Source organism: Aedes albopictus, chromosome 3 (assembly GCF_035046485.1).
Source record: "Aedes albopictus strain Foshan chromosome 3, AalbF5, whole genome shotgun sequence".
Lineage (NCBI taxonomy): Eukaryota > Metazoa > Arthropoda > Insecta > Diptera > Culicidae > Aedes > Aedes albopictus.
In genome coordinates this window covers 366,401,853-366,419,580 of record NC_085138.1, presented here as the reverse complement: position 1 = coordinate 366,419,580, position 17,728 = coordinate 366,401,853, and the positions used below count along the sequence as shown (strand labels likewise).

The window sequence follows — 17,728 nt, the reverse complement described above, 5'->3', positions numbered from 1 at the left end:
ATAAGAAACAAAACGAACAGCGCTTCAATCCATTGTTTTTCGTAGGATGAAAATGGGAGCCACATGCCTAATAATGGAACCAATACCCTAGTTAATTTCCGATACACTTTTTAGTCAACTTTGAGCCTTATATATCTCCGCATGACCATGCTGAGGGTGACGGGTTCGATTCCCGGTCGGTCCAGGATCTTTTCGTAAAGGAAATTTCCTTGACTTCCTTGGGCATAGAGTATCTTCGTGCCTGCCACACGATATACACATGCAAAATGGTCATTGGCAGAGGAAGCTCTCAGTTAATAACTGTGGAAGTGCTCATAGAACACTAAGCTGAGAAGCAGGCTTTGTCCCAGTGAGGACGTTACGCCAAGAAGAGAGAGAGAGATATCTCCGGATTCAATGATCAATTCACCGGCTTTTCGGGCCCGTATGAAATTGATCACCAATATTATTTTCTTTTCCCTATCAGCCTAGATAGCTGTGTAGTGTCGATAGTGGTTGGTTCAACTGGTTCAGAATAGCACTATGGATCACCTGTTCCAGTGGTAGGAGTCCACTAATCAGGTGACCCCTAATTCAAGGTAGTAAGCGGCTTCATGCTTACCGTGCCTAGGAATGAATGGTTAGGGGGGTCTTATAAAGAATCTATGACAAAAGGTCGATATACATAAAGTCGAAGGACAAAAGGTCAAAGGACATAAGATCGAATAGACAAAAGGTCGAAGGGACAAAAGGTTGAATGGACAAAAGGTCGAATGGGACAAAAGGTCGAATGGGACAAAAGGTCGAATGGGACAAAAGGTCGAACGGGACAAAAGGTCGAATGGGACAAAAATGTCGCATGGGACAAAAGATCGAATAAGATAAAAGGTCGAATGGGACAAATGGTCGAATGGACAAAAGGTTGAATAATTCAACAACTTCATAAAAAACATTATTGAAATATAGGATAGGAAAGATAGGATGTCCATTAATGATAGAAAGTAATGTTATTTATTGAAGTTAAATCTGGACAACAATATTCCTTGAAAGAGTAGCCTATGGGTAGAAGAAGGATGAATCATTGATTGAAATATTGTCACTTAAAACTCCAACCATTACATCGATTTAACCCCCTTAAGATGCTGAGTTTTCCGCTTAACGATGGCGTTGTGTACCTTCAGCGTGCCTGTCTGGGCAGGGTCATATCGACCCCAACATTCTACTAGGGTTAATAAAGCCAAACAGTCTATGTATTAGAGAAGGACTAATCTCTGGGTATTATATGAGCAAACAAAATGAAATTATTTACTTATACAGTGGCGTTAGTTCAAGAACCTTACTTTCGTAAGGGGAATTTCTATCAAGGAATCCTTGTGAATCCGGTGTTTGCTACTTTCAGTAAAAATGAAATGGCAAATTCGAGCATGTGTGCTTGTCAACAACGCAATCGTTGCTACACTCATACACTGGAGATGTATGTGCTATCACAATCGATGTGTCTGTTGGAAATCTCAACAGGAAATACGATTATTGTTCGGTTTATTTACCGCATGATGAATCATCCCCTACGGATGCTTTCAAGCAAGTAGTCGCATATTGCACTTCAAAAGGCCTTTCGTTAATTGTTGGCAGAGATGCTAATGCTCATTATACCATCTGGGGCAGCTCAGACATTAATTTGAGAGGCTCGAGTTTGATGGAATACTTAAAGATCTTAGATTACTTAACATAGACAACCACCCAACCTTCATGGTCCCTGCTAGAGAGGAAGTGTTAGACATAACGCTTTTCTCTAGCAGAATTAGTCACGAGCTGACCAATGGACTACCAGCTTTGCACGCAGCCACAGTTGATCAGCAGGAGTAAATCAATTTAATTTTGTACGGTGAAATGCATCTAAACTTGAATTACTTGAAATACAAAGCTTTTCCCGAAAAAATATTTGGTAGGCTTAATAGTGGTCACCATTGTGCATGTTTGGGAGTAAGCTCACCCAGTCTGGCTACACCTCTGGAGCAAACTAGTACTTTCCCACCACATTATTTCTCCTCTCCCATTGAGAGACATCAATGACGTCACTATTAGGATCGTAGAACTTTAGGCCTTAAATTATCGCCAGTAGGCTCTAGCTCTTAAGAAGGACGGTTGGAGAAGAGCCAAATTGGACTATTTAGGATTTTACTTTGTTCACTGTTTGATGTGTAGATTATAAGTAACTGTAAATATATGTGGATTGTAGTGTAATAAATGTTGTATAATATGGACAATAAATGGTTAAAGTGTCGGACTATATGTGGAATTGTGTGATAAAACGAAGAATCTGGACCCCAAAACGGATGGATACATCTCAATCCTGGATCTAAAACCCCATTCGCGGCAGTGTGCCTAACAACCCCTAGTCGATGTTGGGAAGGGTCCGGTAACCCAACATATGTGGCTCACGGAGAGTCACCAATACTCAAGTTATGGATACGGTGTATCGGCATTCATGTGCGATTTTAACTACCTGGAATAATGGAGCACTAAATAACATTGGACACGAGGTTTCACTGCAATGCATTATTGGATCGGAGGTTGTTTCCGAACATCACTAAGTTTGCTTCATCTTCTGTTTGCAAAGGTAAATATAAAACACTTAGTGTATGTTCTGCCGAAGCTTGGAGGTTTCCTTGGCTAACACTATTTTCCATCGGTTTCTCAAACTATACACCCGGACCAGGCATTGAAAAAGCTCGGCTCACGAGCAAAACTCAGGCAATTTCATGCTAACTTGATGCTCATCAGAAAGATAGGCCATGAGCGTTCAAGCTCATTGAACTAGAACGCTCATCAGTTAAATGAGCATCGAGCACCGCAGCTCACTGTATCTAAACTAGCTGAGCTTGGATTTATTATGGAAAAAAATGTCACATTTTCGACCGCATTTTTTCGTGAATGAAACCTTTACCAATATAAATAACTGCTGTATTTCGATGTTTCTATTATTCTGAGTAGCCTTTTACAGGCTAAGGTTAGGCCAGAGCTGTCTCCAAAGGGCTCAAGGCGGTATTTTTTTTCCAATCCTAATACATGGTTCATAGTAAAATTAGAAGGTCCCCTTCCATCCCAAAATACTACGTCATTAATTTATGGTCCCAGTCGGTCCGTAGTCAGTGTCGAGCTGTCATACTATTATTCCTCGGATCGTAGAGTCCTAACCTACAAACAGAATACGGTCTCGTCCGTGGACCATCGATTGTGTCAACAAAGGAAAAGCCATCCCAGGCCATTTTCGTAGCAATGCACCATCGTCCAATCAAATGGCACCGCCACCATTGAGGTGTGCGAATACCATTCCACTAGACCAGTCAATAAGAACTTCACAGTTTCCCATCCGTTATTTTTTCGCGTAGCCCCTCCGGATTACGTAGCAACATGCTGGCCCTGTGACTGACTGTGTTAAACGTTCCATATTGCTGAGCTTTTTATCCGGGAGTCGTGGTTTATCCGCCGGTACTATTGAGCAGTTTCTCAGCCTCAATTAGTACCAACTTCTTCAAATGCAGGTTTTGACAGAAGTGGCTGCATGAAAATAGAGATGGTTTGCTATGATTTTCGACTGTCACATAATCGACCAAGTAGAAAGGCGTCGTCAAACAAACTCTAGCTCATTGTTTATTGCAGAAGTGAGTCATCGTGATCGCTGAGTTTAAAGGAGTTGAGCATAACAGATCGCTCACAGCACCGGGACACTGCGATCACTTTAGGCTCATGCTCGTTGAGCTCGCTCGCAAGTGCAATGCCTGACCCGGACCAACGAGTCACCAAACGGACAACTCTACATATCATGGTACAATTCACGACGAGCGTGTACGTTGGACTCGTTTTTATAGCTTGGTAGATTTCCGTGTAGCTCGATCTCGGGAATGAGTGACGACGGCGAAGATGACGATTCCGAGAATGTAATATTGGTGTGAGTATCGAAAGTGTTCATGCCTAGCTTGACTAGACATATACGTAAGCTGCTTACCTGACCAAGTAGGTGCAGCCACTTGGCTGTATTGAAGCTTTCGATACATCCATCCATGACAGTGAAGTGAAAGTGGTGACGTCGCCCTTGGGTAGTGAGCTCCAAGTAATCTCACTGGTGAAGTTACACAGTATCGTTGAAACCCCAAGTTTGTGTGCGACGTTAATTAATCCATCAGCTTGATCGTGGCCAGATTGTGCTTCGAAGCTGCCTTAGTTTGTTTTGGTGCATTGTTTGTAGGTTCTTCTAATATTCCAATATATCAGCTGTACCATGAGATGTGCATCCGTGTATATTGTAGTTCCTGCAGTACTCCAGGTGAAGAATCCTGCACACAGCTGATACCGTTGCGATGGGTTTGGTTATAGGAAGTGGCTGGTTTGGACCATTGTGCGGCACCGTTGCATATCGTGAGTTGCTCAAATATTCCATTGATGAAAGTGGTAGAAAGAGTGTCAGTATTTACATGGAGCATTCGGCTGGACATATACAATGTGTATTTACCTGGGCAACCAGGCTCTCGGCCGAGGATGATGATGATGTCGAATGTCCTCCAGATGCCGTACCGATTCCAGGGTAGTGTAGTTTTGGCAGGTTAGTAATCGGTTTGAGTTTAGTGCCGTAGGGAATGGATCCAATGAAATTCCACAACTGCTTCCAATTAGGCCATCTTGAGTGGCCTTGTTTCCAATGGAGATTGTAGCCATCGTAGTGATCATGGGACTGGAATTTTGATGGCTGCTCTTTGTAAGCTCTGACCGATGCCATTGTTCCTTTGGCGCCAAGCCACATATCCTTAACGCTAGCAGTGTCCTTTGTCCGGGTTTTAGAATATAATCCGGCTCGAAGGACCATTATGTTGGGTTACCGGACCCTTCCCAACATCGACTAGGGGTTGTTAGGCACACTGCCGCGAATGGGGTTTTAGATCCAGGATTGAGATGTATCCATCCGTTTTGGGGTCCAGATTCTTCGTTTTATCACACAATTCCACATATAGTCCGACACTTTAACCATTTATTGTCCATATTATACAACATTTATTACACTACAATCCACATATATTTACAGTTACTTATAATCTACACATCAAACAGTGAACAAAGTAAAATCCTAAATAGTCCAATTTGGCTCTTCTCCAACCGTCCTTCTTAAGAGCTAGAGCCTACTGGCGATAATTTAAGGCCTAAAGTTCTACGATCCTAATAGTGACGTCATTGATGTCTCTCAATGGGAGAGGAGAAATAATGTGGTGGGAAAGTACTAGTTTGCTCCAGAGGTGTAGCCAGACTGGGTGAGCTTACTCCCAAACAGTGCACAACCACTACCAAATATTTTTTCGAATAATGTGTTCCACTTTGAATAATTTGCCTTTAGATGGTATTCGCCATACAATATTTTTGCGATTTACTTTTAGCGATTTTTCGCGCATAGAAGCTAGCGCCACATTGGTCGATGCGGAGAGTAGGAAAACAGCCGATGTAGTTAATTCATTGGCATGTGTCAGATGAAGAATCTTTATCTGACCATGGCTATATCTTTTTTGAACATGTGAATGTTAATCCCCGGTAAACCAACTGTGATCTCTTTGCCGACTTGGTTGCAGCTAAATTTCATGGATACTCACCATCCATTGACACTCCAAGTGATTGAGATGATTCCGTTGATACTACAACGGCCTTCATCATGGAAGCTTTTGAATAAGCTTGCCCTCTGCGGTCTGTGAAGACCACAAGAGGAACCCCTTGGTGGATTTCTGATCTGGCGACATTCAGGAAACAATGTAGAAAGAGTTGGAACAGATGACGTTCGGCTGGATCGGAGGTTTTCAGGTCGGCTTACAAGGCCCTACCAGAAAGCTCTTCGGTCTGCTGAACGATCCAGCTGGAAAAGCCTTTGTACAAATGTTTCCAGTTTGAGTGAAGCCAGTCGGTTGAACAAAATCCTTGCAAAATCTAAGGATTTTCAAGGGAAAGAACTTTGTTTGCCAAATGGCGATTTCACTTCCTCTGATGAGGAAGTTTTGGAATGTTTATTCAGTATGCACTTCCCCGGATGTGTGGATATTACATCTTCGGATGAACCTGATGTCTTTTCTTGTAGTTATGATTCTTTAGTTTTGGCTCGGAGTATCATAACTTTATAAAGAAGCTATAGCTTCTGGTGGAGGAGTATTTCATAATCAGCCGCTGGATGCGAGAGCACACACTGTTTGAGCCGCACCTCCTTGGTGAACAGAAGCTCGGGACATACCTCCTCAATCAGCTGAAGTCAGAAGAACAAGGCCGCACTATCAGCTAAGCCTTTGTCGTCGCTTGGAAGCATGAAGTAGGAACTAGTGAGGACCAGAGCTATGTTGGACGCTCCTTGTCGTCTCATCATTTTGCAGCCCATTATTACATTTCACACTTTATTGGGTTTCGATGCATGATCAATATTGGTATCATTTTTTGACTATTTTCATATCAATCCGAATCCTTCCTTGCAGCTGACGGATTTCGCGCCAACTCGAACAAATGTTGGCAGCACCCTCTCAGATTACAACGAAACTTTCTTGGTGTGTAGACCTTGCCCAGATAAGCCACTTTGCATACTCATTTTTCTAATTTTTTTTTCTCGACTGACTTTTGAAAAGGGCTAAACTTTTTTTATGGATTTTTTAAAAATGTTTTTAACCAAAAAATGACAACTCCTACAAAAAAGTGTTGTATGGGTGATTATCACAAAATAAGTCAAATTTTAAGAAAAAAATACTGAAAAAAATCCAAAATGAGCCCTACACTGAAAAAAATCATTTCTAAAAATTCAAAGTTGATTTAAAAAAAACACCATTTTTGATTTTGATGAAATTTTGTCTCAAGACAGGTAATTATGTTCCCTACCAACCGTCCATACATCACAAGATAGGCAGCTTTAAGGAAAAAAAGTTTTTCTAACAAAAACTTTTTCTTGTTCGAATGATTTTTTTTTTCAGTGTATTTTGTTATCAACAATAAAACCAGTGAAGGCCATAACAATCCTAGAATCCAATGAAACTCAATGTTCTAGGAGATTTTGTGTTATTTATTCAATCATTTGGAAGGGTTTTCCTATACATAAAAAACTTCAAAATATTACAAATGTATTTTCTTAGGAAATGTAATGTTTGATCGCAATATGTATTGAAGTGCACTTTTAAATATACAATTATTTATAATTATGAATTTTTCAAATATATATATATGTGTCTTAGAGCCAATTTCAAACATGTTCTTTTCTATTTTTTTTTCGATCATACTAAATATTTTTGGTTCATTTTCTGAATTAGAATACCTGTTTGCCTTTACTTTGTCGCCAGGAATAGGCAAAAAACTATGGAATTTCTGAGTGCCTGGTATTGTTTTGGCGTTGTTATATATTTCTTCGAGATCTTCTGACATTTTAATGTACTGTTCAGTGGATACGTAACAGAAATTTATTTTAGTTATATTTTTATCTGTCTGTACAACTGCCCAGTTATATAACTCTCGTGGAGTTGTTATGGTATTTCCATAATCTCGAGCTAGACTTGCTCTCTTTTGCCATTCGCTTGAGAGTGCCACCAATAGCATCACATGGACCTTTACCGTGGAACGTTGCAAAACATGCCATTCTGCTCTTAATGCATGCTTTGACTGGAATCTACATAGACTAGCAAAGTTCTTCTTATTTTTGTATTGTGATGCTGCCCCATCAGACACAAAATAAATTTTAGAAAAGTTCGTTAATTGTTTCATAAAATCTATCATTTTTGAGATGAACAACTGGACCGCAACTGTATCGTGAGCCATTACTTCCGATATGATAATGAAGCTAACATTTACAAGTTTATTATCTTTCATATAGTAAATTTCAAATGGGTGTATAGTTTTCAGAGAAATCACAAATCGCAAGAATTTCATCATCCTTTAATGTATCTTTTTTATTTCTGAGAAATGATGATTGTTGTTTATGAATAAAGTAGTGTGTTATAAGTTTGTCAATTTTATCAACAAGATACGGAACAAATTCATCAACAGGTTTAATAATCGTTTCTAAATTACAGCGATCAGTATTCAACCACTGCTGAAATATAATCTCTTCTTTGTCATTTGATTCTAATATCAATGTAAGTTCCTCTTCAATGTGTTCATTACAAGCACACTTTTCACAAGCACGGAAAAAGCAATTATCTGTTCTGGTGGAAATATCGCAAAGCATTTTTTGTATTATTTCATCTTGTGACACAATTCTTATACTGTTGAACATTAAATTTACATTTTCAAGAATAGTACATATGCATACATTATGTATACCAGTAGAATCAAGTAAAATACAATGTTTTGGTTGCAATTGTGTAAATACTGTGAAACCAATATTCACAGTTTTGTACATATCTACAAAAATCATATAAGCCTCTTTGAGCGACATCATCAAAAGTCGTTTTTGAACTTGTTGTTTTTTTTTCCATTTCGAACCTCAGAAACAAAATCATTTGTTCCTGGCATTGGCCTGCTGATATCATTATCATCAAAAAATTCTCTTACTATTTGTTTTGTATCGTCATCAATACCATGCCCCCTTCTTTTTTCTGTGGTACAAAGAATACCCTGTTCAGATCCTTCACCTGCCTCGCCATATACATTGGTGCGTTAAACTCTCTTGTGATTTTATTTACCGACCAAGACTTAGGAAGTACAGATAGTATTTTAATCTGTTCGCTTCTGTCAGTTGTAGGGTGATTGAACTTATCCTTTAACTGCATAATTATCTCGTCATACGCCTCCACTTTGCCAACATCCGTTGAATCTATTCCGAAGATATTTTTTCGAACTGCTTTCGTAATCTGCAATGATTTGTTTATGCGATATTCCATACTTCTCATGTTTCTAAATGAGATTGGCGATAAACTCAATGTTTCAGCAATGGTATTAAACTTCTCAATATTATGGGGACCCTGTAGTTGATCTGTTGACGGAATTGACTCCAATGATGGAATAGATGGTACCATATCTGTAAGATAAAAGTTAAGGTTAACAATATAATAATGAATGCAGTGGAAAGTTAATGATAGTTATTTATGCAACGAGTTGCAAAAATGATTTTTTTTTCGCACAAGTAGTACATTTATCCAACGAGGCTTGCCGGGTTGGATAAATACGAAGAATACTGAAAAATGTAGTTTTGCAACGAGCTGCAAAATGAGTTATATAAAAGAAGCTAACACGTTGAAGGCTTACTTACCCAGCTCATGTTCGATTTGTTGACCACTCGTTGACGGTTCTGGTTCTGGAACATCATGATGTTGCTGCCCACTAAATGATGGTTGCATAGTTTCGTCGTTTCCATCCGATCGGCGTTTTTTCGTATTCGGGCTTCTGTTGTGACTTATTAATCCACGACATGACTCACAAATACTCATCGATTCGTCGATTTCATGTGTATATCCCATGGAATGAATTTTATCTATCAATCTTAATGACATGCCCAGTAGATTATGACGGTTGCACTTTGGATTGTTTATTTTTGCACTGCACTTGAATTTGTTGAATTTTGATTTATACGATTGATCCATTACTTTTCAGAACTGCCTTTAATAACCAAAGAGAAGTAACACGTTGAATGATACCGATTCATTTTCTTGTTTTGTTCATATTTGCTTTAGGTACAACTCTTGATTTGTTTTTTTTTTTTCGATTATGTAGTTCGAATCTAATAAATAGCCTTACCTAATATTTGGTAAGAACATGGGGTAGAAACGTTTGGGTAGAAATTACAGCAGCACGTATGAAATGCGTGTTCTAATTGTATATTGTTTCGTACTTCTAGAGTGCTGCTGCGTGAATAAGGGTGCATTGCATTGTCGCATATGACACAATAAGTTTCATTGCATTTTGAGATTACTAGATTACCTTCACTGGTTTAGTTTGTTTTTAAAAAAAGACACTGAAAAAATAATAATTTGGACATGAAAAAGCTTTTGTTAGAAAAACTTTTTTCCTTAAAAGTGCCCATCTTGTGATGTATGGACGGTTGGTAGGGAACATAATTACCTGTCTTAAGACAAAATTTCATCAAAATCAAAAATGGTGTTTTTTTTAAATCAACTTTGAATTTTTAGAAATGATTTTTTTCAGTGTAGGGCTCATTTTGGATTTTTTTCAGTATTTTTTTCTTAAAATTTGACTTATTTTGTGATAATCACCCATACAACACTTTTTTGTAGGAGTAGTCATTTTTTGATTAAAAACATTTTTAAAAAATCCATAAAAAAAGTTTAGCCCTTTTCAAAAGTCAGTCCAGATAAATTTTGAAGAAACTAAGTATGCAAAGTGGCTTATCTAGTCTTGGTGTACATACCCAGAAAGTTTCATTGTAATCTGAGAGGGTGCTGCCAACTCCGAATACGATTTGGGGCGAAATTCGTCAGCTGAGTTTGAAAATGACTACTGTAACAACGACGAATACTTTATATCTTCTCAATAGTGATAAAGTAATACAAGCGCAAACCAGCCGAGGGCTCTAGAATAGAGATAAATCAATCAATCAATCATTCAAAGTAATACGACATGCACTATACAAAGGTTTATGTCCCGAACAGACAAAAATGGGTTATTGAGGGAACTTAGTTCGCGAAAGCAGGTCTTTTTCCAGGGCGTTTGAGTTGGGGCCAAGGGCGTTTCCACGGAGTTCCCAGCGAGTCCAAAGGGAATACAGGGGTGCTTCAGGGGGTTTCCTAAGCTTTTGAGGGCTTTCCGACATAGATCGCCTGGAGCCCGCTGAAACCTCCTTAGACCCCGGGAATGCACCTGAAATTTCTTGGTACTTCCTGAAACTCCATTGCACCATCACTTTTTGGCGAATCCTAGCTAAATCAGTTCACTTCAATATTGTAAAAGAGCTATTGGCATCCTGTAAACATGGAAAAACAGAGGAACAACCGCGAAGGTCAATTATGTCCTTGACGTGGGTCACAGAGGTCGTTTTTTTCACATCAAGGTTTTGCACAGTTGTTTGGGACTTCAAAGAGCATCTATATGGTAAAGGACAATTTTGAGTGATTTTCAAGAAAAATACGAAAAAGTATGTTTTTTCATGTAAAATTCCATACAATTTTTAATCATGATGCGCAAAATGTAAGCTGAACCAATCATGTTCAAATTTTGCACAGTTGTTTGGGTCCTCAAAGAGCATCTAGAAAACTTTGATCTGATTGAATTTGATCAATTTCAAATTTGCCCATACAACTTTGACCCACCCCAAGTTCATGTTCATATATGATTGATTAAAGTGTCGGCTTGCACTGCAGTTCACATGACATTTCTTGTAAATTTCATAATATATATTGTACACTTCCGTTATTATGTCATTTAATTCAGAGCTCAGAGCTATTACTTGACATGGAAGACAAAATCAGCAGACATATTGCGTAAACCCACAATACCGAAAGTTCACATGGCTAAAATAAATTTTACATGACAAGTAACTCTCTTTACATTTATCTGTATGTGTTTGAAGCCTACCCAGTGCTGCCATTTTTATCATATTATCGTCTTGGGAGCTGTGCTGTATGCCCTCTCTAGCGGGCGTTAGTTTAGTGATGCTCAGGCATATTTTTTTCAACTGACCTCCTGGATCAATTTATGAAGTGTTGAATACGTTATTCTTGATTATTTTGGGAGTAAAACTACCTCCATAAGGAACATTGCAAGAGATTCTACGGCAACATAGAGAACTCGGTATCACATGCGGCCCACGGGGTCTCTAGTTAGCCTAGTGGTTAAGGCTATGGATCGCCAATCCGGAGACGGCGGGTTCGATTCCCGTTCCGGTCGGGAAAATTTTCTCGACTCCCTGGGCATAGTGTATCATTTTACCACAGAGAACAGACATCCAAGTCCAGTTCCAAAACTGTGTAAGGAATTTAACGGCCATTTGAAATCGGCAACACAAGTGGCAATAGCGTGGCGCTGCAATCGGTTAATTTCCCATACTAATTTAATTCACCACATGAAATGTTTAATTCACCACTGACTGTGGCAATATGGTGTTTGGTGGCGTTAGTGTTGTCATCGTGTATTGGTTTGCAACCTTACTCAAGTAAAGATTCAAATCCTTACACAAATTTCCGAATGAAATTTGTTCTAGCTTGGATGTCTGTTCTCTGTGATTGTACTTGCCTCACAATATACAAATTCATGCAATGGCAGGCAAACAAAGCCCTTCAATTAATTACTGTGGAAGGGCTCTAAGAACACTAAGTTGAAGAGAGGCAGGCCAAGTTCCAATGCGAACGTCGAGCCATAAAGAAGAAGAAGAAGAAGTGCGGCCCGCGGGTCACACTTTGGTGACCACGGGTTTAGATGATCGTTATTTGATTAATTTAAACAATTGGAAGTACTAAACAATCCCTAGATATCTGTCCTGGCATATATCATAAAGTGTGAAAGCATAAAAATCTGAGAAGTTGAATTGAAAATATGTTCGTTTATTTGAAACTCGGCAGACTAAGCCTCCGAAAATGAATGCTATGCATTTGACGAATGGTTACATCGCTGTCAGTGATCCGGCCCACGCCTCACCACAGCCGCACAATGACCCAAGATTTGATTCCATGTAAAATCTATTTCAATTGTCATTTTGATTGTAGTTCATTCTTCGGCGTCTCATTGTTCCGCCTGCCAATGCCAGATCCGACGGTTTTGTATTCATTGTACACCGGCCAAATACTCCCAGTTCCCTAATTCTCACAGTTCCCAAAGTTCCTTTCCGGGATACAAAAACCCGGTCACGTCCCAGTGCGGATTCTCAACACTCTGAATAGACCAACATAATCGTCTTGAAAAAACATTCAAAATAATTGCAACAAAAACCCCGTCACACTAATAACACCTTTTCGGTCCATTGTGTCGTCGCCCGGGATCCACCCTCCTCCGAGAAGTGCTTCCCTCTACTATGGCAAACATACACACATAATCGATAATGGGCTTGTAAAATTTCAGGAATCAAATTCATTCACACCATTAACATAAAAGTTCGTGTGATCCTTATTCTTGGTCGCCACCAGCCGTAGGGATTCAATAGAGCAAAAGTGTCAAACGCAAAACTGCTCGACGCCCACTTCCGCCAACGCCACAATTTGCCTGTTTGTGTTGTGTTGTCGTCGTTCGCCATTATTGTAACGGTGGACAAAAAGGACTCGGGTTTCTCTCTTTTCTAGAGGTTGCGTTGAGCCTTTTTCCTTCCTAATGGGCGACCTCGTGGGTAAAAGATTTTTAAAGCAACTTGAGACTACTGTGATCTTTTGTTGGTGTTACAAAATCTATTCTATATTCCTCATATCTTTTACTTTCCTATTTTTCATTTTCTATATTCTCTATTTTTCAATTTATTATCCTGCATCCGGTATTTTCTTTTTCTTTCTTCTACATTTAATTCTCTATTTTCCGTTATTCTTTTCCTAGTTTTTTTCCTATTTTTAATTCCTGTTCTCCATTTTCGAATTTACATTTTTTTTTCTATGATAAATTTTGTTTTCATTATTTTTCTGTTTTTTTTTCTATCTTAAATTTTCTTTTTATCATTTTACATCCCTTACAATCTGTTTTTCAATTTCATGCTTCTATTTTGTCAATATTTATTTTTTTCTGACGAATTTTTATTTTGTATTCTGCGTGCATCTGTCTCAGGCTGTCATCAGTACTGCAGACGACAGCTCGCCCAACTTTTGGTTCCTGCATCCACGTGATGAGGATACAAGTTCTCCTAGTTCGACCGAAATCGATTCCAATTCCGTGTTTCAAAAACTTGCATCAACCAACAGAAGACGAAGGATAGAAAAAATCAACCTTTGTAATCCCACACAGAGGTCCTTTATTGTAGAACGAGCAGATTTACACCCCTCCCATAGAGGCACCCATTCATAACTCTGTGGTGCTCAGCCATTCAAAACATACAAGGATAAAAAAAAAAAACAAAATCGTGAAACGTGTTATTTTGTTTACACGCTAATTAGGATTGCAGAATTGAAGACCATGCTTTGAGTTCCTGGGAAAAGAAGTGCCGGATTGGAATCTTTCATTCATGCGATCATGAGGTTAAGGAGCGGTGTGACGACGACTTTCGTCACTGGCTACGGTAAATTCCTCGTAAAAGTTGCTGCCGAGGCGGGGAAGTTCGTCGATGTGGAGATATGGACCAGCATAATCTGAAATTGAGGGTAAAGGATATGATTAGAAAGAGAGGTTAAATTATATGAACTATTTATACATGAATGAAATTATTCAATATCCCTCAATTTTAAGTTATAAGCTCTGCCAAAAGGCTACGAAAAGCTTATAAAAAACCACAGGCAGGATTTTTATTCAATTTTTTTTCCTCAGAAGCCCTTTGTGAAAATCCTTTAAGACTTTCTTTTAGAGCTTGGAATTTCTTCAGGAATTCCCCTGGATTCCACTTTAATTCCTTCAATAGATCATCCGGAAATTCGCATAAGCTCCTCCATCAATTCCTTCAAGAGTTTGTACACAAGTTTCTTCAAAACCCTCTCAGTGATTTTTTTTTCAAGAATTTTCTCAAAAATTCCTTCAGTTGATCTTTAGAAACTTGTACTTCAAGAATTTTTCCGGATATTTTATAGGATAATCCTACAAAAGTTTAACCTGGAAAATTTTCCAGGATTCCACAGAGAATCCTTCCAGGGATTCTCCTGAGCATCCTTCCAGGGATTCTCCTGAGAATCCTTCCAGGGATTGTCCAGAATCCTTCCAGGGATTCTCCCGAGAATCTTTCCTGGGATTCTCCTGAGAATATATCCAGGAATTCTCCCGAGAATCCTTCCATGGATTGTCCAGAGAATCCTTCCAGGGATTCTCCCGAAAATCCTTCCAGGGATTCTCCCGAGAATACTTCTAGGGATTCTCCTGAGAATCCTTCCTGGGATTCTCCTGAGAATCCTTCCAGGGATTCTCCTGAGAATCCTTCCAGGGATTCTCCTGAGAATCCTTCCAGGGATTCTCCGGAGAATCCTTCCAGGGATTCTCCGGAGAATCCTTCCAGGGATTCTCCGGAGAATCCTTCCAGGGATTCTCCTGAGAATCCTTCCAGGGATTCTCCTGAGAATCCTTCTAGGGATTCTCCTAAGAATCCTTGCAGGGATTCTTCTGAGAATCCTTCCAGGGATTCTCCAGATAATCCTTCCAGGAATTCTGAAGCGAATCCTTCCAGGGATTCTGAAGAAAATCCCTCCAGGGGTTCTCCAGAGAATCCTTCCAAGGATTCTCCAGAGAATCCTTCCAGGGATTCTCCAGAGAATCCTTCCAAGGATTCTCCAGAGAATCCTTCCAGGGATTCTCCAGAGAATCCTTCCAGGGATTTTCCAGAGAATCCTTCCAGGTATTCTCCAAAGAATCCTTCCAGGTATTCTCCAAAGAATCCTTCCAGGGATTCTCCAGAGAATCCTTCCAGGGATTCTCCAGAGAATCCTTCCAGGGATTCTCCAGAGAATCCTTCCAGGGATTCTCCAGAGAATCCTTCCAGGGATTCTCCAGAGAATCCTTCCAGGGATTCTCCAGAGAATCCTTCCAGGGATTCTCCAGAGAATCCTTCCAGGGATTCTCCAGAGAATCCTTCCAGGGATTCTCCAGAGAATCCTTCCAGGGATTCTCCAGAGAATCCTTCCAGGGATTCTCCAGACAACCCTTCCACAGATTCTCCAGAGAATCCTTCCAGAGATTCTCCAGGGAATCCTTCCAGAGATTCTACTGAGAATCATTCCAGAGATTCTCCAGAGAATCCTTCCAGAGATTCTCCAGAGAATCCTCCCAGAGATTCTCCAGAGAATCCTTCCAGAGATTTTCCAGAGAATCCTTCCAGGGATTTTGAAGGGAATCCTTCCAGGGATTCTGAAGAAAAACCCTCCAAGGGTTCTCCAGAGAATCCTTCCAGGGATTCTCCTGAAAATTCTTCCAGAGATTCTAAATCTTCCATGGATTCTCCTGAGAATCCTTCAAGGGATTCTCCTGAAAATCCTTCCAAGGATTCTCCTGAGAATCCTTCCAAGGATTCTCCTGAGAATCCTTCCAGAGATTCTAAACCTTCCAGGGATTCTCCTGAGAATCTTTCCAAGGATTCTCCTGAGAATCTTTCCAAGGATTCTCCTGAGAATCTTTCCAAGGATTCTCCTGAGAATGTTTCCAAGGATTCTCCTGAGAATGTTTCCAAGGATTCTCCTGAGAATGTTTCCAAGGATTCTCCTGAGAATGTTTCCAAGGATTCTCCTGAGAATGTTTCCAAGGATTCTCCTGAGAATGTTTCCAAGGATTCTCCTGTGAATCCTTCCAAGGATTCTCCTGAGAATCCTTCCAAGGATTCTCCTGAGAATCATTCCAAGGATTCTCCTGAGAATCATTCCAAGGATTCTCCTGAGAATCTTTCCAAGGATTCTCCTGAGAATCTTTCCAAGGATTCTCCTGAGAATCTTTCCAAGGATTCTCCTGAGAATCTTTCCAAGGATTCTCCTGAGAATCTTTCCAAGGATTCTCCTGAGAATCTTTCCAAGGATTCTCCTGAGAATCTTTCCAAGGATTCTCCTGACAATCTTTCCAAGGATTCTCCTGAGAATCTTTCCAAGGATTCTCCTGAGAATCTTTCCAAGGATTCTCCTGAGAATCTTTCCAAGGATTCTCCTGAGAATCTTTCCAAGGATTCTCCTGAGAATCTTTCCAAGGATTCTCCTGAGAATCTTTCCAAGGATTCTCCTGAGAATCTTTCCAAGGATTCTCCTGAGAATCTTTCCAAGGATTCTCCTGAGAATCTTTCCAAGGATTCTCCTGAGAATCTTTCCAAGGATTCTCCTGAGAATCTTTCCAAGGATTCTCCTGAGAATCTTTCCAAGGATTCTCCTGAGAATCTTTCCAAGGATTCTCCTGAGAATCTTTCCAAGGATTCTTCTGAGAATCTTTCCAAGGATTCTTCTGAGAATCTTTCCAAGGATTCTCCTGAGAATCTTTCCAAGGATTCTCCTGAGAATCTTTCCAAGGCATTCCTGCAGAACTTTCTTGAAGATCTCCAAATTACTGTCCAGGATTACTTGAGGAACTCCTACAAGAATTCTGACAAGAATTACCAAAATATATTCCTTCAGGAAATTAGTTCTTTGGTTTCCCAGAAACTTACAATCAACCAGTTTAGGCAGGTGGCCAACTTTCCTGGCCTCATCTTGATGATTTTGCGATACCATCCTTACCAGCTACTATGTGTCATGACATTTTTTTTTCATGAAATTCCATGATATTTCTCATCCCTAATCGTGATGATTTGAGTGCTCAAATTTCCATAAATAACCTATCCATCATAGCTCGGATTAATAATTACTTACCACTCATCGACTTCCATTGGACATCCCCGGTTAAATCACTCTTCGGAACTCCCGTCGTGGCAAAACTGGTCCACAAGTCCACCATCTGCCGGGCCATTCGGGCATCCCGTTCGTTCAGTTTCGGCTCTCCGGGAGAAAACGGGAACAGATACAGCAGGTCATCCGAGTGATGTACTCCTCCGTCGAAGGGGTAGTGCGAAGTATCCGCTCCGTACCCGAAACGAGTTTTTTCTCCTCGGTAGTCGAAGGAGTACAGGAAGGTCCCTGTCGGGTTGACGGCATTGTTCGCTTGTGCTTCCCGTAGAAGGGCCGCTTTGACTAGAATGGATCCCGCCAGCTGGAATTACAAATGAATTTTTGAACAC

General features: G+C 40.0%; 1 protein-coding gene across 1 annotated transcript in view; it reads right to left on the bottom strand.

The window, feature by feature from the left end:
* Window positions 1-13,834: 13,834 nt before the first annotated feature.
* The window catches only part of LOC109397004 (uncharacterized), a 55,335-nt gene continuing 51,441 nt past the window's right edge, over window positions 13,835-17,728 (bottom strand). Inside the window, exons 15-16 of the mRNA XM_062858151.1 lie at window positions 17,364-17,700; window positions 13,835-14,192 (exon numbers count right to left, since the gene is read on the bottom strand). Coding sequence (XP_062714135.1) covers window positions 14,083-14,192; window positions 17,364-17,700 — 447 coding nt within the window. The 3' untranslated portion in view covers window positions 13,835-14,082. The remainder of the gene's footprint in view (window positions 14,193-17,363; window positions 17,701-17,728) is intronic.